This window comes from Nyctereutes procyonoides, unplaced genomic scaffold, assembly GCF_905146905.1.
Source record: "Nyctereutes procyonoides isolate TBG_1078 unplaced genomic scaffold, NYPRO_anot_genome, whole genome shotgun sequence".
NCBI classification, from domain to species: Eukaryota; Metazoa; Chordata; class Mammalia; order Carnivora; family Canidae; genus Nyctereutes; species Nyctereutes procyonoides.
This window is the reverse complement of record NW_026575052.1, coordinates 47,562,389-47,586,511: the sequence shown is the minus strand read 5'-3', so window position 1 is coordinate 47,586,511 and position 24,123 is coordinate 47,562,389. Positions and strand designations below refer to the sequence as shown.

The 24,123-nt window shown below is 43.8% G+C and overlaps 1 protein-coding gene across 2 annotated transcripts in view; it reads left to right on the top strand.

Moving 5' to 3' along the window:
* Positions 1 to 19,436, top strand: part of ARHGAP26 (Rho GTPase activating protein 26) — a 418,379-nt gene extending 398,943 nt beyond the window's left edge. For both annotated transcript variants that reach the window (XM_055332159.1, XM_055332158.1), the window contains exons 22-23: positions 4,484 to 4,575; positions 13,498 to 19,436. In XM_055332159.1, coding sequence (XP_055188134.1) covers positions 4,484 to 4,575; positions 13,498 to 13,586 — 181 coding nt within the window. In that variant the 3' untranslated portion in view covers positions 13,587 to 19,436. The remainder of the gene's footprint in view (positions 1 to 4,483; positions 4,576 to 13,497) is intronic.
* The last annotated feature ends 4,687 nt before the right edge of the window (positions 19,437 to 24,123 follow it).

Below are 24,123 nucleotides of genomic sequence, written 5' to 3'. Positions count from 1 at the left end.
AAAATTCAGATCATATTTTTCTGACACTCAAGTTATTGCCTCATTTCTTAGACATATTTTGGGCACATTGGGAGACCTTAACTTTCTAGGACACAAGTTATAGCATGGATCTAACCAGAGTGGTTCAATCACTCATTGCGGCATGAAGACCTGAACCAGAGCAATATGTCTCACTACTCATAAGACAGACTTGGTCATTAGCAGAATGTGTTTCCTTCATTTTGAACAAAGGGAAGTAAAATCTTCACTGGTCCCTTGAACGGAATGGGCTGGGGGACTCAGGATGATGGAATCATTCAGGTAAAAACAACATATTCTTTGCTTTGAGGGTATTCACTTTTTTATGTCTCTGAGTTTGGAGGCATGTTGCCTGTCCAATATCCAATTCTGTACTCCCTTCCATCACCCAAGATACTTTCAGGTATTTTTTTCTTTAGCTACTCTTTTCCATCTCCCAAAGCATTTCATGATTGGCAGTGGACGGTGGTAATAGGATCTGCTACCCCAGTAGGTTTGGGGTTATGGTTATTCAGTACTGCCCACTCTGGCCATCATTAAAGTAGCACCTTTTTGGATGATGCTGTGCCACAGCACTTTAAGAATCTGCCATTTTAAAATAGGAAAGGCAGACTAGGGCTTGGAATCAGCTGTCACAGAAGTAATTCAGTGTGCTGAGGTGAGCACAGATAGAGACCCTACTGGGAGCTAGCCAACAGAGAGAGTTAAAATTCCCTAATTGCTGTTGCAGTACGCAGCCAAGAGGTGGGAGCGTACCTGTTGTTCAGGTCCAATGGGACCTTTCCCCCAAATCCATTTCCAGAGCATGAAACTTCATATTTCTTTCCCCTAGCAAAGCTTTTAAGAGTAAATACTTGATTAGACCTAATAAATGGTCCTGTGAACTTCTACGTAGTATCTCCTCTAGAAATGACTCCCTCTCCCCTCTTCCAGGCATTTTTAGTGCTTGTTAGTTCAAGCTCAGGAAGGAAGACGCCTGTGATAGCATAGCAGAGGAAGGGTTGTAGAGCCATATTCCCTTCACACTTCCCCTTCCTAGAGAAGCTCCCAGCCCCTAAACCATAACTTTTATTTACACAGTGGCCCCTGAGAGTTGGGCCTAAATGATCAAGCTATTGCATCCTGCCAGTCTGGCTGGCCCCACCTCCCTATGGTGTCATCTGATGGAGAGTGGATCCTCATTTTGCAAGGTCTGCAAGGACATTTGAGGGAAGCTCCTCTGAGTGCTTTCCTGGCCTTCTGCCATGCTCAGAGGCGAAAATTAAAAATGAACCAGCAGAAGGCTCCAAACTTGTTCATGTCCTTGAAGGCCAGCTGAGGTCTGAAGGGCACTGTTTCAGGAGCAGCTGAAGGCACCTCAGGCTCTCTGTGTCCAGTGTTGAGATACATGGCAGAGAATGGGGAGCAAGAGAGCCAAGGATGCCTGGTGGGGATTTTTTATTTTTTAGTCAGAGCCAAAGCCTACAAATACAACCCCTGTGCCAACAAGATCTATTTTGGTAGGAACCCTACCTAAAGCAAACTGCTGGGGCTTTTGAGAGCAAATATGGCATACGACACTGGATGTATTGGTTGGGCTGACAAACTTTTAAAAAGATAAGACTTTCCCCTGGATAGAGATGCCAGATTTAGCAAATGTTTAGCAAATAAAATGAAAATACAGACTATTCAGTTACATATGAATTGTAGATAAATGGCAAATGATTTTTCTTACTATAAGTGCATCCCATAATTTTTGGATATACTTCTACTACAAAAAGCATTTCTCGTTGATCTGAAATTCTAATTTAACTAGGTGCCTTATATTTTATTTGGCAGCCCTAGTCCTGGGGAACAAGAATAGGAGGAGTTCTCAGGGGAAAAGGCCCTCTTGTAGAGGTCAGTCACCTGCTAATCTGAGGGGAAAAAAAAGCAAGGCCTTTTTCTGATCTTTTTTTTTCTTTTTAATGGGTTATTTTATTGTCACTTTATTCAATTCCAAAATCCTAACAATAGTGAAAAATGTATTCCTCTTGAATAATAAATTTTGGTGCCCAAGACAATTCCCTCTGCTTTATTCCTGCCAGATACCCCACTTGGCTTGCCTGGTTTGCCCATTTTGTCCCATTCCCTTTATTTAAGAAAGTTAATAAGTAACCTCTATGAAAATCCAGCTGGAAGAGCCTTGCCTCAGATGATCTTTCCCTCACCTTTGATTTTTCTTTTCCCTGGTCTGTGCTCTCCACCCACTGCTGTGCCCTGACCTCACAGGACAGTGACCCTGGCTAATGTCAGATGGATTGTTTTTCCACCTTTCAGACTCTACTTACCTGGAAGTGTGGGGTTTGGGCCATTTTATCACTTTTTACTACCAGGCAACTCTTCCTCTCAGCTCCCACTCCCTCAAAAACAAAACCAAACTTTTTTGCCCTCCATGGGAAGTTGCACAGTGGATGTTTGGCCCTTGCTGACAACATGCAGACTTGGTTTAGTGAGATCATGGAATATGCCCCTGGTGCAGAACTTTATTTTGACTTTAATGACAGTTATCCCAGAAGAGCTATTTTCCACTTGAAGCTGATGAATTCTAATGGCTCTTCTTTCCTTCATTCCGAGCAGATCCACTTCATTTTTTCCCACTTTTCTCCCACCTGGTCATCATCTATTGGCCATTAGAAGACCAGAGAAAAGAACAGTAAACTATGCTCAGCAACAAATTCTGGATAATCATTTATTGTGATCATTATGCACAACAGAACTTTTAACTTCTAAACTATCTTTCCTTCAGTTTTCATGGAGCCAAGACTATAAATTCTAGATGCCTGGTTGTAGTATAAGTGTCCATCCATCCATCCATGGCTCCTTTTTCCCAAAAGGAAGCTGAATTTGGTGACTCATAGAAATAAACAGTTTTCATAATGACCCAAGACCCTTGCCTCTTCCGATTTTGTCTGGGCTTTTTTTAAAACAGCCCTTCCTCAGCTAAATCTCATTTGGCCACTAGAAATCAGTGTGCCACAGGGTGTTTAACAACACTGGCTCCTGGAGGCTTTCTGGTAGTCAGATGAAACTAAAGTAAATAATATATCCCTGGAATAATTGTTTAACCCAGACAACCTATTTGCTCTTTTGTTACTCTGTCCTGGAGCCCCTATATGTGCTTCCTCAGAGGGCTTAAAGGTAGAAGAGATTACTTTTAGCAAATGAAGAGCCAGCCTTTGACCATTAAATGTCATTTGTCTTAAGACCCTTGAAGTCCGCAGATCGTTTGGAACCATTTGGATATCAAAGCAAAAATTGATTGAAGCTAATTACCAGTTCTTACAGTTTAATCTTTAGAATGTGGCTTAGCAATTAGCAGTCTGTGGCCCTTAGATCAAGTCCAGCCTACCACCTGTTTCTTTTAAGTAACTTTTTGATGGAACATAGCCACACAAATTCATTTACGTGTTGTCTCTGGCTGGTTTTATGCTGAGTAATTGTAACAGAGACCATATAGCCCACAAAGCCTAGAATATTCACTGTTAGGCCATTTCCAGCAAGAGTTTACCAGCCCCTGCTCTAGAATGGTGGCTCTTAGCCCTGGCTGCACACTAGAGTCATTTTGAAAGCTTTTCTTTTCTTCCTTTTTTTTTTTTTTAAGATTTTATTTATTTATTTATGAGGGACAGAGACGTAGACAGAGGAAGAAGCAGGCTCCCCACAGGGAGCCTGATGTGGGACTTAATCTCAGGACCCCAGGGATCACCACCTGAGCCGAAGGCAGATGTTCAACCACTGAGCCACCCAGGCATCCCACTTGGAGAGCTTTTCAAAAACAATTTTGATGTACATATATGTCATGTTCCCTCTCCCTTCTTCCTCCCCACACTCCCCACACATGTTCACGTAAGTGCTCACACACAGAATTTGTCTATCCCCTGCCCTACCCTGGGGGTCCGGGAGTTCCAGCTCTGGAATCCTGCTCCACCAGCACAATGAAAAATAAGTAACATCTGGGAGAGCGAATGTCAGCCCATGGCCTAGAGCCGAATCATGGCTTTGTTAGAATTTCTCCTTTTTGACTCACTGAGCATTGCCAGTTTTCAGCAAGGTCTGTTAGGAGTGTTCTCCAGAGCAACTAGGAAGCTCTTTCCTGCCCCCACCTCCCTTTTCCCAAACAATTCCTGCTCCAAAAATGGGTCCCAGCCGGCATTCCCACTGTTCAGGTGTCGTAACTCCTAAGCAAAGTTTCACATGGCACAAGGTGACCCCACAAGAAGTGTGGTTTCTCCGGGCTTATGGCTTTTCTCTGAATAATTCTCATTTTTCTCTAGTGACCTTTGCAAGTTTTCCACCTCATGTTTTGCCATCTGGCTGCCTTGTCAGGCTGTTGCCGCAAGAGACAACTAAGTGGCTTGCAGGGAAGGGGAAGAAGAGAGATTAAATATCTGGGGCTTTCAGAAGGTTTAAAAATACTGCTAAATAAACTCCTGTTTTCACACAGCACACCGTTCCGGAAGGCAAAAGCCTTATATGCCTGCAAAGCTGAACATGACTCAGAACTCTCGTTCACAGCAGGCACGGTCTTCGACAATGGTGAGTTCTTACCCCTTGCAGAGATATGGGAGGGTTAGGGGAAGAAATAAACTGTAGCTTTCAAGGTTCCTACCTTGATACTACTATAATATATATAATATATATATATGTATATTATATATATATATATAGTTTCTCTTGAATGGGTAAAACTGAGAAGAAGTATGTGTGTGTACGTGTGTGCATGCTTATGTGGTGGGGTGTTTCCCCCAAAATAAGAGAGTAGCAGCAGGACTTCTGAGTGGACAGTGTACTGAAGTCTTTGACAGGCACAGCCTCATGAGGTGTATGGGACATTAAGAGTATTGTGTACCTGGACAGGACTCAGCCCAGCACTTGGCAGTGGCATTGAGAGTCTGGGGGCAGGACAGAGGGAAGGAAACAACAGAGCAGAGAACAGGGATTCTGCAAGTGGTCAGCTCTGTGGGAGACGGAGGCCCAGGTTCTGTGTCTCTTTACCTCTTGGGTTCAGGGTCATTCACTCTTCATAGCAGGTAAGGCTTATTCCCAGGATAACAGGGCCCTGGACCACTTTGGGTCAGTGAGCCTCCCTGCAGCTCTGCTTGTCCTTCACGTAACTGTTGGGAGTGTAGAGTAGGCTCCCTCAATCCCATCTCCCTGCAGACTCCCAGCTGTCCTGATCAAGTATCCTGGCTTGAAAATGGATTTGTGGCACCTGCACTGTAGAAGTGGAAGCTAGTACTTACTTGATATACCTTTATCTTGTTCTTTTGTTTGTTTTCCTCCCTAAAAAAAGAGAGAGAGAGAGAGAGAGGGAGAGAGAGAGAAAGGTAGTATTTTTTTAAGTGACTATTGATGTCATCATTTGTCACAACTTACCATTTACCCAAGAGAAAAAGCAGGATTCTGGGGAAAAAAAAACAGAGTCTCTCTGATAGCTGAGGTTTTGGTCAGATGAAGATCTCCTTTGGGGTTAATCTTTCTGGATCCTTGGGTGAAAGGCTCTGTTTGTTTTGCCCAAAGGAGAAACCCAAAGCACAGCTGCCTGATTTCAGGAAGTGGACATTTGCTAGGGCTGCCTTCTTACCTCGGGTGGGGTGGTGGCAAAGTTCCTGAGCTGGGCTGAGTACATGTTGCCAAGTGCTCCCCTTCAGGGCTGAGTGCCTAAGTCATACCTCCTACCACCTGCCTGAGAGCCAGAAATACAGGGCAGCCAAGTCCCCCACCTAGCGCTAGAGCACCTGAGCTCCAGATTCAGGCCACCAAAGCACAAGTCCTGGCTCAACTGCTTGCTTCTTTGTGAACTCCAGCAGTGACAACCTCTCCGTGCCTCAGTTCTGTCCTCTGTCACATAAAAACAAGAGGGTTGTGAGGGAGAATTGCAGTGGTGCACATCATGTATTTAGGATAGTACTCAACACATAGGAAGCATTGAGTTTTATTATTATCATGATGATGATTGCCATCATTATGACCATCTTAGAGCCTGATGTTCTCAGAGTTCACAGTGACCCTTTTACATTTGTCCCTGATATAACGCAGGCCTGGCTCTTGGCTGGGCAGTAGGTACTGCCTCTCTGAGTCCTGGCTGTCTTTAGCGGCCTCTCAGCCAGAGCAGAGATGGACTCCTGAGGACAGCCTTGAGTGCGTCCCCATGCGAAGGGACAGCCCCTGCGTGCCCAGCCCCTGCATTAAATATTGAAGAGGGAGGTAATAATTAGGCATGGGGAGACAGAATGGGGAACAGATCACAGGGCACCTGGGGGATTCCTGGGTCACACTTCTGAGCCAGCAGGGGCAGGGGTGAGCCCGTAACTGTATGTGGCCTACTGGGCACAAGTCCTCTTTATGGTTCTCTAAGCCCCAAAAGCACTGTCCTTAAACTTTTGCTCCATTAACTTTCATGTGGGTGCTTTACATATCCAAGTGCACAAACAGCCAGCCCAGCTGCCTCTCCCATCAGCAACTGGAACATTCAGGCCCTGGCGGACCTGAGGTGAAGTGGGTCCACTGAAGGCTGTCCAGAGCCATGTCATTGACAAGTGTGCTCTGCCCGAAGAGGCCCATGTGGTGGAGTCCCAGCCACAGACTTCACAGCAGCAAACCTGCATGGGCTGCATGCCAGGCTTCTGTGCCCTACTCTGTCAGCAGGGGCAGGGCTTCTGCCTGTAGATGAGCAGGATTTGAGACATTCCCACCTTTACAGGTGAATCCAGAATTCAAAGTCTGTCCTTTAAACCCCAGTTCCCTGCTCCTGTGGGCAAATTGTCATGTTCCTATCAGCTATTCACTGTGACTGCACAAAGAACTCCTGATCTTAGGGGCAAACTTGGTCTACACTCTCAAAAGGTATGTGTATGTATGTGTATCTTGTTTGCAACTCCTCTTTTTGAGTGCAGCCTTCTTCCATTTTTTTTCCAAACAACTTTATTGAGATATCCACATACCATACAATTTACCCACTTAAACTGTACAATTCCATGGTTCTTTGTATATTCAGAGTTTTGCAACCATCGCTACTATCTAATTCCAAAATATCTTCATCACCCCCAAAAGAAACCCTATATGCTTTCGCAGCCGTGTTCCATTTACCCCCAGTCCTGCTCTATTAAACCTGGGGAACCACTAATCTACTTGCTGTCATCATCAATTTGTCTGCTCTGGATATTTCATATAAATGGAATTATACAGCATATGATCCTTGTGACTGGCTGCTTCCACCTTATTAGCACGGTATCTTCAAGGTTCATCCCTGCTGGACTATGCATCTGGACTGCTTTCCTTTTTATTTCTGAGTACTCTTCCATTGTGTGGATATACCATATTTTATTTATCCATTCATCAGTTGATGGCATTTTGATTATTTCCACTTTTTAGCTGTTAAAAGTAATGGTGGCCATAAACCTGCGTGTACAGATTTTTGTGAGCACCTGTGTTTTCTGTTTTCTTGGTGATACACCTGGGTGAGGGTGGGGAGACTACTCGCTCACATGGTAATTCAGTTACAGTGAACTGTTCTCCAAAGAGGTTGCTCTCTAGAGACAGAGAGCACACCGTCCCACCTTCTATTTTTAAGTGTCCTTTTTGAAGTAGCTTAAGTAGCCAACCACAAAGATAAGAAAAGCAATCTAGGTGATTGTTATCTGCCAAATCCTTTCCTTCCCTGAGGGGTGCTTTGCCTCGTAGGTATGGGGACTGCTCGCACCACACAACTTGGTCATCATCATAAATCCTATAATGATAAAGGAGAGCAGGAAAGAGGTTTGGCTTAGTAAGTCAGAGGACTTACCCAAGCCTTCCTGTGGTCTCTGGGAGTCACGGTAGAGGTCATTGACATTATTAGTCTGTCTTTAACTAGGAATGCCCTTTCAGATTCCCTGAAGAGCAAAAGGCAAGATGAAACCCCAAAGAAAACACCCCATGGTGTTAACTGAACTGCAGTCAAAGAAGGATCTGACAAAATTTGAATCCACTTTTTTTTTTTTTTTAAGATTTATTTATTTTAGAGAGCGCACAACCCGAGGGAAAGTGTAGAGGCAGAGAAGGAGAATCCCAGGCAGCCTCCCCACTGAGCGAGGAGCCTGACAATGCTGGGCTTGATCCCACAACCCCGAGAGCATGACCTGAGCCAAAACCAAGTCAGACGTTGAACCGACTGAGCCACCCAGGTGCCGCATAAATCTGCTTTGTGTGGTGATAGAAAAATGATACATATACCCCATGTCCTCCCTCCTTTCACCTCCATCAGAGAAATCAGGCATTAGGGGAGAAAAAGCCATTAGCAGTTAGACAGCTAGTTTCTTGCTGGAGACATCAGGTAAGAGCTATTTATGTTGGCTGCTCTGTAGCTGTCAGATTAAATCATCAGACCAATAGGAAGAAAGTTTCTTAAGGATAGGCTTAAAGTTTTGTGTGTGTGTGTGTGTGTGTGTTGTCTTTTTCAGGATCAAGAAGAGTGAACAAGGAAGAGAAAGGAGGAGAGGGACCTTGAGGGGAAACTGTTACTTCATAATGATTAATCTCCAGGTCTTTGGATTCCAGGGGTCTGTGCTGCGAATCTGGAGTAGCTGCTCAGTCAGCTTTTGAACTTCCTGCAGTGGGGGATGGGTGTGCAATACTTGGAAATAACTCCACTGTCAGCCCATGCCAGTCTACTAGGAAATAGCCTATTTCCCCCAAGAGCACCTCAGATAGTAGCTGGAAAGAGAAATAACTCGTGTTCTCAAGAACATTAGTCATTTTATGGCAGCGTGATCAGTGATACCTGGAAAATTCACGTGCTATTCACTAAAATTGGGTTCTTGAGATACTTTCAAGATTTGAGGTTGGCTGGATTCATTCATTCCTAGGGTATGGGGTATGGCATAAGTGCAAGACAGGGCTGTCCCAGGTTTCCTTTGCAGATAGAGAACATCTCCCAGGGGACCTCCAAGCTACTCCACTGAGCTACTCCTTGGGGGGGGGGGTCCTCACTGAAGTCTTTTGGACTCCCCAGCTATCTCTACTGCCAAATCCAAACATAAGCCCAAGCCACCTACATCTCTCACTCAGGTACTTCTACCAGCTTCTACATAGTCTTGTCATATCCCCTCTTGTCCCCACAACCCATTCCCTATCAGCAGCCAGAGTGATGTTTGAAAATCACATCATGTTATTCTACTTCACACTCCGGTGGCCTCCTATTCCTCCCAGAATTATTGATGAGGAGCTCCTGCCCCCCTCCGCCCCTCCTTTCCTCACAGTCTAGCTCCTGCCCCTGGCCCCTCCTTTCCACACTCAATACACTACAGCTTCACAGGCCTTCCCTATGTCCTCAGCTAGAGTCAGCAAACTCAAACTATGACCTGCCTCGTCAATCCAGCCCACTGTCTGTTTTTATAAATAAAGCTTTATTGGAACATAGCCACACATGACTCTATCTACATATTATCTTTGGAGCTATAATGTACAATTGAATAGATACACACATTTATGATCTGGGTCTTTGAGAAAAATTTTCAGACCACTGTTCTGAAATCACACCAAGCTTTTCCCCACCTCAGGGCCTTTGCAGTTGCATTATCCACTACCTGGCTATCTCTTTTAGATCATTTAGATTTTAGCTTTTTGAGCTCCCCTCCATACCCATATTCCTAACCCAGTCTCTCTTCCCTCATCACTACCTAAAATTACGTGCTTATTTATTGATATATAGTTCCTATCCAAGAGGAGGATCTTTCTGCTTGATCTGTACTATGTGTAAGGTCCCCTAGCACAGTGTCTGACACAGGGTAGGTGCTTAGTAAATGCTTATTAAATGAGTAAATGTATTCAACTACACAAGAGTCTGTGCCTCTACCAGCCAGTTCTTCTTCCCTTTGGAACAGCCAGGCATTAGAGATCTTAGTCACATGCTTGCTCCTTGTCCACAGTGAGAGAAGGAAAGGAGAAAGCATAAGTTGTGTATACAGGGGTGTATGGAGTATATATATGGATGGAGCTGAAAGAAAGTGTTTGGCAGGAAGCTCATCCATGTCAGCAGCAGCTTACATTATATGCTTGCTGGGTGGGAGCACTGCTTAGGCAACTCACTGAAACACTTTGTGTGTTTATATAGCACATTGAACACTGGTTACAATTCAGAAAGTTGGACATTGGCTCAGTTCAGCTCAACAAGGACTTACAAGCATTTGTTGATGTCCAAAGCATTGGGGCAGGCAAAAGCAATAGTGGTTAGACCACCGACTCTGGGGTCAGATGTCCTGGGTTTAGATCTACCTCCATCACCTGCCAGCCGTGTAATTTGGGGCAAGATGCTTAACCTCTCTGAGCCTCAGTTTCTCATCAGTAAAATGAGCATAAGAGCAGAACCAACTCTGCAGTCATTCTGAAGATGAAAAAAGATGATGCAGGCAAAGCACTTAGCCAAAAGCCTACCACTTGGTATGTGCATACATAAGTATTTGTGCATTCTTAGTATGTGCATATGTATTGTTCTTATCCCCAAAGATCAAATTCTCTGGTTGAATAGAGGTATAATGGTATAGAAAAGGGCTTGGTCTCTGTGGAGTCAAACAAGCTGGATTCAAATTCTAGTTCTACCATTGTGATCCTACACAAATAAATTTACCTTTCTGAGTTTTAGTTTTCTCATCTGTAAAGTAGAGATAGTAAAATACAAGCTAGGATCTTTAGGATCAAATAAATTGATAGATGTCTAAAGCGCTGAGCCCATTGGCTGCTTCCTGGTCACTATAGTGTTAGCTTCTATCATAATTCTCCAGGCAGAGAGGAGTCAGTAGGTGATAGAATACAGATCAAAATGTCCTAAAAAGAGGTGGGGGTGGGGAGCAAAGCTTAACACATTTGAACAGCATTAATAGGACCCGTGAACAATGTGTAGAACGTACTGTGAGCATTCCAGGAGTTTGGAGAAAAGAGGGAACAGATAGACTGGATGCCATGCTGGTATTTATGAAGGAGGTAAGGTTTCAGCTGAGCCATGAAGTGGGAGAACAGTAAACAGAAGACAACAGAAGTTGGGGTGAGGAGGAGGTTGTTTGATGTTGCCTTCCTCCTCTATCAGTACATGAGGATTTGCATTTTCTTATTACCACCCTCATTACAGAGGCATTTGGCACAGAAAAGTCATAACCCTTGTCTTTCTTTGAATGAGTTAAAAATACAGATCCTTGGGCTTGCTCCTAGGGATTCTGTTTTAAGTGGTATGCCCCACGTCCAGGAATCTGCAGTTTTAATAAGCGTCCAAATGACTTGGATGACATGGTCTGGTAGCATGCCTTAATGAACCAGCTTGAAGACCCCTGAATCAGCAGTCTAATCTGAGGGCTGCAAGCTCTTGTTTTCAGTTTGGAGGGCCTTCCCTTCTCACTCTTCTGTTACTCAGCAAATTCTATTTTTAATGTTTGTAGACATTACCACCTTAGCACCTGAGCTGTGTTTGAACAGCTGGCCAGGAAGGGAGAATGTCTGAAAGTGAGGGACTTGATGTATCTGGCAGAGTAACAATTCAACTAGGAGCTCTGCTGTTAAGTGGAAGGGGTCTTTTTGTTGTTGTTGTTTGGTTGGTTGGTTGGTTGGTTATTCTTTCTAGGCCTTTTATTTTAGGGAGTGAATTTGTTTGTTTGTTTGTTTGTGTTCTGAACATCTCAGGTTTCCCAAAGCTTGGGTGGCTGTTGAGACCAGAACCTTAGCAAGGTTTTGCCAGTAGAGAGCCTTGCTGACCAGTCCAAGTAACTCGTCAAATGACACAGGGTCCCCTATTGACCAGCCCAACTGAGTCCTGGCTCCCTCCTGGTTGCTTTCTCCAAATTGGCCCATGGAACCTCAAAGGAATACATTAACAGAGTGAGAGTTTTATTATAACCACTTTATTGGTGCAGAAATTCCAGTGATCTTAACATTGTCATCTAGATGGATGGGCAGAAGTCAGTGGTTTGGGAGCTAGTATCTTAGGGGTGAGTTGGGAGAGTTTCATCATTGGTAGGCCAGGTTGCTTTTAAGTTGTGTTGTGTTCTTCCATGGGACTTCTCTTCCAGACTGCTCCTTGTATAGGTGTCATGAATCTGAAGTACATTCACGATTTTGGGTTTATTCCTGGAGCCTAGTGATACAAAATTATGCAAGCATTTTGGAGGCCAACTAATAGATGTTTGACCTTGTTTTTTCCTGAAGAAGCATTTTGAGATTACATTGATGTTGCATCTTCTGCAGGCCTCGATGTGTGTCCTTTTGCTACTTCCCTGTTGCTTCCTTTTGTTTCTGTTCTTGCTTCTTTCCCTACAAACTGAAACTAGAGTTATATAGTACCAATGGGGGTGGAAATGCTTTTCTAAAACAAGCTCACTTAGCCTAGGAAGGGGAATGGGGGAAAATTCATTCTTTCCAAACAATCTCAGAAAATTGGAGTTTTCCTAATACATTAAGAGCAAATACACTGCCTTTCCCATTAAGAGTGATTTGTATATTCCCAGTTCACAAGCATGAATGCCCCCTACCCCATTTCCAGGTCCCGTGATTCCTTCTCTCTTTCTTTCTGCTATTAAACTTTACAGACTCAGCTGCATTTTATATACTCTTTACAATATCCCAGTAATTTCTGAAGATAGATTGTAGTATCACAGAAATTAGTTTATACTTTTTGGATATTGAAAAATCAAAGAGACAGATTTTTGAAACTTGCAAGAGAGAGGGGAAGAAGACAGCTTTAAGTCTTGTGTGTAGGAAAGTGGAAAATTCTAGAGAACAGGAAAGAAAACTAAGAAAGAGTATGGGTGTTACAGAGAGGGGGCTATTCAAAAGCTATAGAACGCAGGGAAAAACACAAGGAATTTGCAAAGAGGTTAGAAGCAGAGGTTAAGGATTTAAAGGAAAGTGAAATGCCTAATTAGATTAGCAAAATGCATGCTAAGTATCTTTAAAGACTAGCTCTTAGCATTCCTCCATGGGTACTCTACTCAGTAGATAGGCAGTACTGGGTTAGGTAGATGTGTACCATGGATGGGTTGGAGGAAGGATGGATGGGTGGGTGGATGGATGGATGGATGGATAGGTGGATGGATGGATGGTTAGATAAATTTATGGAGGGAGCAATGTAACTGACTTCTAACCTAAAAAGTAGAAATCTGTCACTCCTTTATAGTTTAAACCAATTAACTTCAGAAAGTCTAGGAAACTCCTAAAATTCTGTGCAAAACTCTGACCATCTCTGTTTCTTTTTGTGTTAAAAGAACATTTGGAATAACCTTCATTACAAAGGTTATGTCCCACAAAAAGTTAAGAACCCCTGGTTTAAATAAGTCCTAGAAATGTGTAATATAACAAGCGATTGCACTGATTTGTATTTGTTTTCTCTCTCTCTCTCTCTCGCTCTCGCTCTCTTTCTCTCTCTTATATATATCTGCCACCTGCCCTATCTGTAACATCTTCTTTACTTGCTCTCTCTCCCCTCTTCCTGCACAGTTCATCCATCTCAGGAGCCCGGCTGGTTGGAGGGAACTCTGAACGGAAAGACTGGCCTCATACCTGAGAACTACGTGGAGTTCCTCTAACTGTGGGCCCCAGCAGACCTGCTGAGCTTTCCATGGTATCCATGACAACTGCTGATTCCAGTGTTGCAGGCCATTTCTCTTCGCCACTGAGAAATGCAGGGTGACTGTGTTACCTGTCAACACGAATGTTTCTATGAACTCTGTGTCACCCAACCCCATGATCATGTCAGCTGGCATGTGGTGATGCTGCAAGGAACAAAAGTGAATCAGCAGTGGAAGCCATTTGATTTTGATAACCAAAGGAAAGGCTTGCAAAGCCATTCCTCTCATTTAACGCCCAAAATAGGGAGCATTCATTTTGTTTCAGCAGTCATCCAAACCCCAACCTTCCAAAAAAGGAAGTAAGAAAGATGTAAGTAGTCCTCAAGAGCATGCAGTGTAGTCTAACACAAGAGGAGATAAGTTGTAACAAGGTAGGCTGGGCATTGGCTCTGAGGCCCAGGCTGGGCCCGTTGCTTCTGTTTACAGTAGATACTCTCTCTACCCCACTTCTAAATACTTGAGACCCTCAGTGCTATATAGGCAACTGGGTCTGTCTGTTTGCATGCAGGAGGAAGAGGGGTTATGGCACTGTTTACATAAGATGCAATCTCTCACCATCTCCTAGCAGCCTTGGCCAAGCATCAGCAGAATTCAGCTCCATCCTCTCGTGCAAGAGAACACACACACCCCACATTCCCCCTCCCAAGCTAGGAACTTCTCTGCCACTGAGGGCTGCCATCACCTCGTAACCACGGCAACCCAACCTACTCTGAAACCAAACCAAAAAAATAACAGTCTTTCTGCATGACATATTTTTTTCTCCCCCCTTTTTGGTCATTTTTTTAATGATTTTCCAAAAACCTTAAGCAGAAAGTCAAGGAATGAAAGTGGTCTGCTTGGGGCCGACAGAATAGCGGCTGGAAACTGTTCCCTTTCTGATGAATTTCAGCAGCATCAGGATATATTTGGAGCAAACTCTAGTAACCTCTTGAGATTAAATTACATACAGGCTTAGTATTTCTGTTCTTTATGCAATGGTGTTTGTTCAGTACGCTGCCTCCCCGTGGGTGACTTGCTCACTCATGGTCTCTCATTCCGTGCCCCTTCCCTGTCCCTGCCTGCCTCGAGCCCCTCACTGACCAGCCCCATTGGCAGTGTGCTGGGCTGCTGAGCACTAGTGCCCTGGTGGCTTTCAAGGATGATTCCCAGGCTAACCCTATGGTCTGTAGTTTTAAAGGACATATATGTTCACTGCCACTCAGAAAAAGGGAATTGGAATTGTTTCTCAGGCTTTTGAGGCACAAGACTAATATTGTAAGCCATTATGATTCAGGAGAACACCAAAAGGTTGGGGCATGGAAGGTGGAATGAGTACCTTCTGAGAAAGAGAATTTCCTGGTCCAGAAGGGGCTGGGTCTTATAGAAGACTACCAGGTATGGGGAAGTTGGGCCTGGACATTTCACATGCACTTGACCTTCAGAGGAACAGAGTTCCCAGTATCTTCCACATTCAAATGTCCTTGCAAGAGTGACTCTGGGCAGACAGACTCCAAAATGATGGACTGTCAAGCTCCCCAAGAGCCTCTCAGGATGGCAGGGTCGCTCCAGAGTATTTCCTGCTTCTGGAATTCCTCTTTAGGGAAGTTTAAAGAAGAAAAGAAAAACTTGAATTGTGTTGAATTACTGTATCTTTTACTTTTTTTTTTTTGAAAAGATAAACTTGTAAATAGAGTGATTTGAAATATTATATAGCAAAGTTTTATATTTGATAATCTTTAAGCTAGTTGCTCCATACATTTAAGCTTTGATTGTTGAGTAGGTGTGTTTAAGAGGGAGACAGAAAGGAGGCAGGGTTGAACAGTCAAGGTCATCCCCTCTCTGGCCTGGAGGAAGGAAGACACATTTCTACACACTCTCTGCTGGCTCTCATGGGTGGACATGACACACTGATGGTCTTCAGTCTTCTTTATCCACATGTGTTTTTTAGCTTTTCTTGGGCTTTGAATTTGAAGAAAGAAAGCATTTTCAGGCAATGAATTTTTCAAAGAACTCTTGCTCAGTAGTAAGACTAAAGCTCAGGATTCACATAGGTGGGGCCAGGAGTTAGATTTTTTTTTCATTTTTCTTCTCAGGTGTATTTCTTGGTACCCCAAGATGTCAGGACAGAAGACAATGGGATAGTTGCATGTTCTTCTATCTCACTCCTCTGCGCATCTTCCAAGGCTGTATACATGAGGCCAAGCTATTTTGTAAATGTTGTGTGTGTATAAGTTCTAGAAAAAAACTGGCTTCTTAGGATTTGGGGTCCTTGGTATGCTGCTGCTTGTTCTTTCCCTAAATATTTCCCTTCTTGTTCATCTCAAATTTCCTATAACCCCAAAATAAAACTCCAAAGAGGGATGTAGGTTGTGCTGTTAGAGCCTTATAGATGGTTTTAAATTTAAAGGAGTTTGCTGTTGTGATTCGGTTCATCAGCTCAAGGATTACACAGCTGTTATGCAGTTTAACAGCAGCAAGCAGGACACTACCACTACCAATTCAGGGAATGAGAATTAAGACTGGACGAGACCAAGATAGGACCCAGGAAAGCTATTACTGAGAATCCAAGAAGGAAGAGAACACACAAACCAGCTACACTTACTCCCTGTAGACTTTGAACAGCTTCGGAACCTGTTCAGTGAGGCTCGAGGGGACAAGCATGCTCTGTGGCACCGTGCTTTCTAAATGACAAGAACTCCACATGTTGTTGTTTTAATACCTATGACGTTTTAAATTGTCACCTGCCTTGCTGGTACCTTGAGTAGAGCTAATGTAGAGGAGCAGAAGGCCCAGGCCCACATTTTGCGAGCTCCTCCCTGAAGCATAGCTATCGGCACTTAGCCCCAGCTTGACCACTTGGAAGCCTGTCCCTCCCTCCTCAATTGGCCCTGATTTGAAGCCAGAGGGAAAGAGAGCTGCTGCCAACGTGAATTTTTAGGTAGTAGACCCCTTCCCAGCTTCCCTGTGGCCATGCTGGGCCTGTGACAGATGGCTGCTCTGCTTCCTTTTCCCAGCCAGGCTCACCTCCTCATCATTTGCTGCAGAACTGGAGAAACCATGAAGGATGTGAGTCAACAAAGGGAAGGAATTTGAAGACTAACAATAGGTTTTACCCTGGCTACCATCTATGTTCCCCACCCCTAATCCTGCTTGCATAGGGAACTTTAGGGCAGATTAGGAGAATGGACTACGTGTCAGAATAGAAGACTATGGACCAAGATCCCTGAGCTTTCCTAGGAACCTTGTGTTTCTCTTGTAGGGCCCTGGGATCATGCACTCAGGGTCTGAATCTTTATCTTGGGCATTATGATCATCTCTCATTCCTCCTTCAGGTACTCAAAGGATTCCATAGCTATAGAATTCCATGCTGTGAAAGATAACTTCAAACCCCTGCCCCCAAGCAAGTAAACTGCTCAAGACTGATGATACTGTCTTCTGTTTTCAAAAGTCAGTGTGTAGGGATGGACCGTGTATAGCACAGCCTTCCTTAGTATCCTATAATTTGGAGCCAGTTTCTTGCTTAGTGTTTTAATATTTCTACAGCCAATACGTGTTTACTTCTGTCAGACCAAACTGTCTTTTTTAATGTAATTCTAGTTCGGCTCCTTTTGCTGAGTCCTTTTTTGGACGGAGAGGCAAAGAGGAAAAAAGAATAAGCAATTGAGTATTGGCAGATTGGCTTTATCAGGACAGAGCCATACTAGTGACAAGAACATTTCAGGCATTTCCAGGACTCCATGGCTATGTGTGCCACGCCTATAGCTCAGAGGGAAGTCCTTCTCTCCTGACAACAGCAAGCTTAGTCACCCCAGAGGTTCTGTCTTGAGCTACAGAGACTGCAGAGGCATCCGTGGTTAAAGGGTAGGGAGACAAATAATCAACTAAAGGTAATGAGATCTCCTATTCATACCTGTTTATTGGCACCTTTCATCCTCTGGCTTCTGTTTCCAAAAGCAAGTCTGGACCAACAGTTTTATAGACACAGGAGTCCCGGGTACAAGAGTGGCCACCATGGCACTTATAGTTTTCCCTAGTAAAGAATGTTTTATGAGCAACCATATTACCAAAGTAGATAGCCAGCCTTGAAGAAACCAAATAGCTACCTGACTTTAGAAGGAATGTCCTAGTATTCTATCCCCAGAGTTATCTATCATCTCTGGAAAACTTGACAGTAATCAATTACCTAGACAACCCTGCCCCACATGTCTTTTAAGTCAACTGGGTGTCCTCTCACACACCCTTAGCTGGCGTTTAAAAAATTTATCTCGTGTTCAGATGTGTCTGGCAACCACGCTGCTCGGCTGGGTGCTGAGCCACTTCTCTGTAATTGTAGCATCAAAATGACAACAGTAGAGCAATGATCCTTGCACAATCCTACAGCATGCCTGAGACAAGACTCCAACAAGTAATAATTAGCTTTTTTCCTTTCATCGCCTACAGTACTCATCTAACTAAAGAACTTCACAAAGTAGAGGGAGAGACCATACAGAGAATTCAGATGTCATTCAGAGCCACCAGCCCTTGCTGAAATGTGGTCATCTTTTGGAAGCCCTTGTATTGGGGGGTGAAAAGTATTGGATGTGTAGCAGTGCGAGGAGTAGAGGGAAGAGACAGGTGAACCACACCGAACAACTGGGATTGTCTTTTTAAGAGGGACGAATATAGTTCTTAACAGGAAAATCAGTCACACAGAAAAAGTTCACAACTAGTATTTTTACAAAAGTTTTTACAGGACTCTACAAGATTGAAACATCCTTCAAGGTGGAATGCTGTAGCGAGCAAAGACTTGGCACAGTCCTAGACCCATATAAGAGTAGCAGTTACTATGACATGAAAATTGTTTTGAGTGTGATCAGAACCAGAATGTCAGTAATCACCATGTCAGATTTACCTGGAGTGGTCCTGGAGAGGTCAAGACATTCTGCATGTGCCATTTCTACAGAGTTGTCCCAACAGACCCCTATCAGCAACTACCCTGGGAATCCAGGTGCCGGGATCACCCTTGTACCTGTGGGAAGAGGTTGATCTGATGATTCTAAAGTATCTGTGTATTAGTGTGTGTTTGTGTATGTGTATGTGAAGCACACATCTACATGTGTAAAGATACAGACTCTTATATAGAGACCCACAGAAGCTGGCAGCTGCTGAGCCTTTGCAGCCTTTAAGATTTAGAAGTTAGAGAAACAAGCTGTTGATTATCAAAATGATCAAAGATGTAAATTAAGTGCCATTTTAAAATGTATTTATCATACTGTTTCTATCTACAGCTGTATTCCTTATTAACTTATTAAAAGTCATGTTGAGAAACATCAAACTCATAAACCTTTAGTAGCGACTACGAGGCTAGTGGTCACAGGCACTCTAAAAGACATTCTGTCCCTATTTTGGAGAAGAAAATATTTGCATGTTTAACTCCTAATTTAGGCTTTGAGTATACTGTAAAAGTGCTGTGTGATATATTATCAATAAAGTACTCAAAAATGGCACTTTAATTTCTTAAAAACCATAAATTATGCACTGTTTTAAACTTCAGTATTGAATATTGACTGGTGTGTGGAATCCAATTCTGTAATTAAAAAATAATTTGTGACTAGAATAGAACTTTTTCCCTGTTATTAGTAAAATAGTCTTGCCATGTTGAGACTTTAAAAAAAATTAAAATTAAAAAAAAAGTGCTTTTGTGTCACTAAACATACCTATAAGGAAAATACCATTTCTGTTGAGTGGCCTCTAAAACTTGGCTTTCTTTCATTTGCTTGGTTTATGTGACAATCCTTATGAAACGAGTGGAAGTATGACTTTTGAATTAAATGACTTTTCCATTTGGTGGCACGTTTGTTTCTTGAGTTTCTGATAAGGTTTTGACATGATGCATATTTCTATATTTCTTCAAATAAAAGTCTAAAGACATGCTCCCAGGTCCCAGGTCTGGACTCCTGTGGTTGCTGGTAACAACTGCAGTGCTGATTTTTGACCTGCTGTGGATAGCTTTGCTTTTCTTTAGGAAAGGTCTAATGTTAGTCAACTTGAGCTATCAAGCATGTCAAACAAGCCTCAAGAAGCCCCATTCTACTTAATGTTTCTGACTTTATCTTCCGGAAGGTATAATTGTTTTGATTCTTCCTGCATTTGATTTTTGAATCAACTCCTTTATGGAAGTTTATTAACACACGTGGGATAATCAAAGAGCCACAACAGTCCCATCACACAGCTGGGTGTGTGCCACAGGTTTGTACATCATTTGTTTAGAACTTGTAACAGGGTCCCAGGCCAGTTCCTGTTACTAAGTCTTCTCATTCATCATGTCCCTTCCAGACATATTCAGAGTTGCAGCCCAGGACCCAGGTTGATAACTGGCTCCCGGCTTCTGTGGCAAGCACAGAAGGCTCAGAAGGAGGGGGCAAGGGGAGGCTCTGGCAGAGGAGGAGGAGAGTGAGGCTCCCCTAAGTGCCTGGTCTTGGGGGTGCCCACTTGAATGTGTGGGTCACACGTGAACTGCTTACACAGTGCTCATTTGTCACTTAAGAAGGCATTGGCTTACCCCTGTGAACAGAACAGACTTGCAGCACTCGTGCCATCACCGAGCTTATGCCTACCCTGGAATATTCTCCAAGCGTCTGAAGCCCACTACATGCATGAGGTCACATGGCAACTAGGTAAGACCTTCTGAGTGGCGCACACATGTATCTGATGTCTACGTGTCTACATACCATGAGATATATGGTATGTATCTGTGTATTGTCTTTGTCCTTGGTCTTTCCAACAGACTTTGCCATCACTTCCCCTTTTGTGTCTTTTTAACAGAAAAGTTTTCATTTTGATTTTAGTAGCCACTCAGCAGAGCTCAAATTGCATCATACCTTGTGGTTGGTTTGGTGTTTTTCACCTGTTAGCTCTGGCTGCATGATTGGTTATAAGAATACCTCGGTTAGAAATGGGCTTGACTGACACTTGAAATTAGGTAAATAAGCAATTTTCTTAGACCCCAAACACATTTGATATCTCGGGAATTAAATTAGGGCTTTAATTCCTTCTCCGGTGTTTCACGCACCAATGTCATTGTCTTGCCTTGCTTTTACTAACTAAACTGCAACTAATTGACTAGGCTGGGTTGGGCAGAATTGCCAGACTGCCCTCCCCCGCCCCCCCGCATGGCACCCAAGGGAACCTCTAACCATTGCAGTAACTGCTGGATGGTAGGTGTGTGAGGCGCCTCCCTGGGAAGGTGCGAATAACCGTATGCAGGGAGGGGCATTCCAACCAGCACTACATCCTTCACAGTGCCACCCTGCACACCCAGTTATCATCAGATGGTGAGCATCAAAGCAGGAAGGTTTTAATTTGAAGTGATCAAAACCACAGCCCACTGTATCCCACAGCACTTAGCAACACCTGTCACACCGTTTGTCTCATCTTCACTAATTGACCCCATGAGGCGGGCCCCAGCCTCTTGTTTGCTAAAACCCAGGTAGCTAATAAGCTTTCACAAGGCCAACCAGCAAATTAATCAAGACTTGAATTCATGTGGGGCTTTAGGTATAAAATCCTATCTTAGCCTCCAAGTCTTGGGCCATCCATCAAATTAAATTTTTTTTTCTGACACTATGGCTCTCTGTCCTCTTTGCAGTTTTTCTGGTTAGTTATTGGAAAGATTTTTTTTTTCTTAATGAACCTTTTCTGCCTTTTCTGAACCTTTTTCGGTGAAGAAGCTTGCCTTGCCTGTGTTAAATGCGGTAAAGGAATGGCAGTAAAGGGTAGCCTGTCATTTCCTAGCTTTTTTCCTCTCAAACAATTTTGCCCCTTCATAGTACTTCCTATCTATAATGAATTCATTTTTCATCACAAAATGTTTAGTGTCATCTTCTTAATTAACAGCTCATTAAGGACAGACACCAGGTTTTGCTCAGCCATGTCTGCCCAGCACCCAGCCCAGGGCCTGGCCCAGCATGTGTCCAGCCGTCCTGGGCAGGCTGACCAAGTGACCAAACTCGGAAGAGTACTGCTTTGCCCTGTAGTTCCTCCTTTCTGTTGGACTCTGCAGTTCTCATTGAAAGAAAGAAATCGGGTCTCATTAGACTTGGGTTCTTGAACACAAGGTGACTTTGTGACCCCTGGCAAGCTACCCCGTTCACTCATGTTCTGGGATTTCGGCTCATTGGAAGGGGACTTCCCACCCTCCATTCAGGCAAACAGCCACATTCTTTCCCATCCCGCTCCCTAGTGCTGGTTACAAGAAGCCATCTGGATAACCAGCTGACCGAGAGCCAGAGACCCTTCACTATCACATGAATTGCTCATGGGTAGTTTTATGAACTTCATACCAGGCTTCAGGCCTGCCTTCAAGCAAAGCCACATCAGAGTCACCCCCAAAATAAAAAGTATTCTTTTTTGAAGACCTTTCCAGGAAATTCCATCCTGTCCCATGGGGATTTGGTCTGGCATCTAACACTCTCACCAAGGGAATTCTTTGTGTCTAACTGTAGTTTCCCATGATGCAGCTTATGTCCACTTCCTTTCTGTTTTTCCTTAGAGTGGAGAACAGCTGGCCTCATTTTTTTTCAGAGAAGTCACTGTCCATTTTTGTGCTTCCATCCAGCAAATACTTCTTGACCATCTCTATGCACCAGGAGCTCCTAAGACCCAGACTTACAAGACATGATCTCTGTCCTCAGAAATCACAGTTGGCCTCGGCGACAAGCAAGTGTATGAGAAGCCACGTTTGCCATGTGACGTGACTACACGGTGTGCAGCAGGTAGTTCCAGGCTCTGAGGAAGAAGGTCCTCTCTGTTTGGGAGGCGAGTACCAGGGAAAGCTTCACAGAAGTGACACTGGAGAGGGATCTCAAAAGGTGGAGAGGAATTTGGCATCTAGACCATTGGAGAAGTATCCCAGGCTCAAGGGCAGCAAGGACCGAGGCAGGAAGGGGAGAGAAAGATAGAGGTGAGTTCGATGGGATTGGAGCACCAGGAGTTAGGAGCTTCCTGGAAAACTGTACACTTCACTGTTCACCCTCACCCACTCCCGACAGTGACCAACAATATCAGCTGATATGTGGTACTGTCTTACTACGCACGAGACAGTATTATAAATGAATTAACTCACCGAATCCTCAAAACTTATGAAGTACCATAAATACCCCAATTCAATGGATGAGGAAACAGGATCAGGGTGGTCATACAAGCTAGGAAGTGGTGAAACTTAAATTTTAGGATAGGTCTGTATGCTTCCAGAGCCCATATGCTCTTAATGTTTTAAGATTTCTTTATAGGTATACAGACACACATGATTTTACATAAATGTGTAAGCATTTTTTAATTGCATGGAAGTGTATCCTTCCATTTTTGACTTGGTTCTTCTAACCTGCACCTAAGCATCTTCAGAACCAACATCAACAACCTCATCACATCCTTTTCACCAGTGAGCCTTCAAAAAAGCTCTGGCAAGCAGTCTCCCGCAAACACTCAGCTTTGGTTCCCTACTGGCCAGAATAAGGGTAAGATATGTTTTGATTAAAAACTTTCTTTTCTCCTAGGAGCCCTTTGCTCACTCATTTTGGGTGAATAGTTTCCGCATTTCTGGAGCTGTAGGCAGACACTCCTGGTTGTCTGGGCCGTCCTGGACAGGTTGTCTGGGCAGCCCCACAGACTCCAGCTGCAGTCTTTGGCTGGTCCCATCATCCTTAAGGACACTGCTAGGAGGCAGGCCCTGCAGAAGATCCAACCATGTTTTGTTGGCTGGAAATATGTAATGCATGCATTTTTAAAGATTTAACAATTTTAAAACAGTCCCAGTCCCCACCCTGGTCCAGCTGCCGACGACAGACCTTCAGACTCTTAGGGATTGCCAGAGAAATCCCATGAGCATGTGTCTTTTAGTGGGAGAGCAAGTGTTTCTAGTGTGATCTGCTAATGCTTTAAAAATAGAGAATCTTCTTGGCATTTTAGCCCTCTCTTGAACTTTATGAGATTTTAAAAATTAAGTGCTAGAGGAGACAGCAAGAGAACTCAAAGCAGACAACGGTGAGCACTTGTAGGACACAGGAAGCACCTGACCTCCTCTGAGGCAGAAAGGAACTCATCAGGTCTCCCACAGTGAGGGGCGTAGAGCTGTTGAGTGGCAAGAGAACAGTGATGGAGTAAGTCTCATCTTATTAATCTTCACATCAATCCTGTGAAACAGGTACTGTTGTCACCCTCTTCTGTAGATGAGGAAGCCAAGTATTAGACTGGGTAACTTATTCAGAGTAGATACTCACCCCCAGCAAACTGTAACACAGCTTACATTCAACTCCCACACTGTCCCAAGTTGAGAAGGTGTCAGAAGCTCCAGCCCTCAAATACCCTCTACTTCCCTCACGCCAAGGGAGTATTTGTTGCTCTTGTTCTTTGGCATCCAATAGCCCTTCTGGTAACAGCAACTCAGTTTTCATTTGGGGACCGTGGGTTTAGGTTCCATGGATTTGGGTGGCCTGGCATCAGTCCTTGATCCAGTAGTGAACCAGTGGCCCTGTTCTGG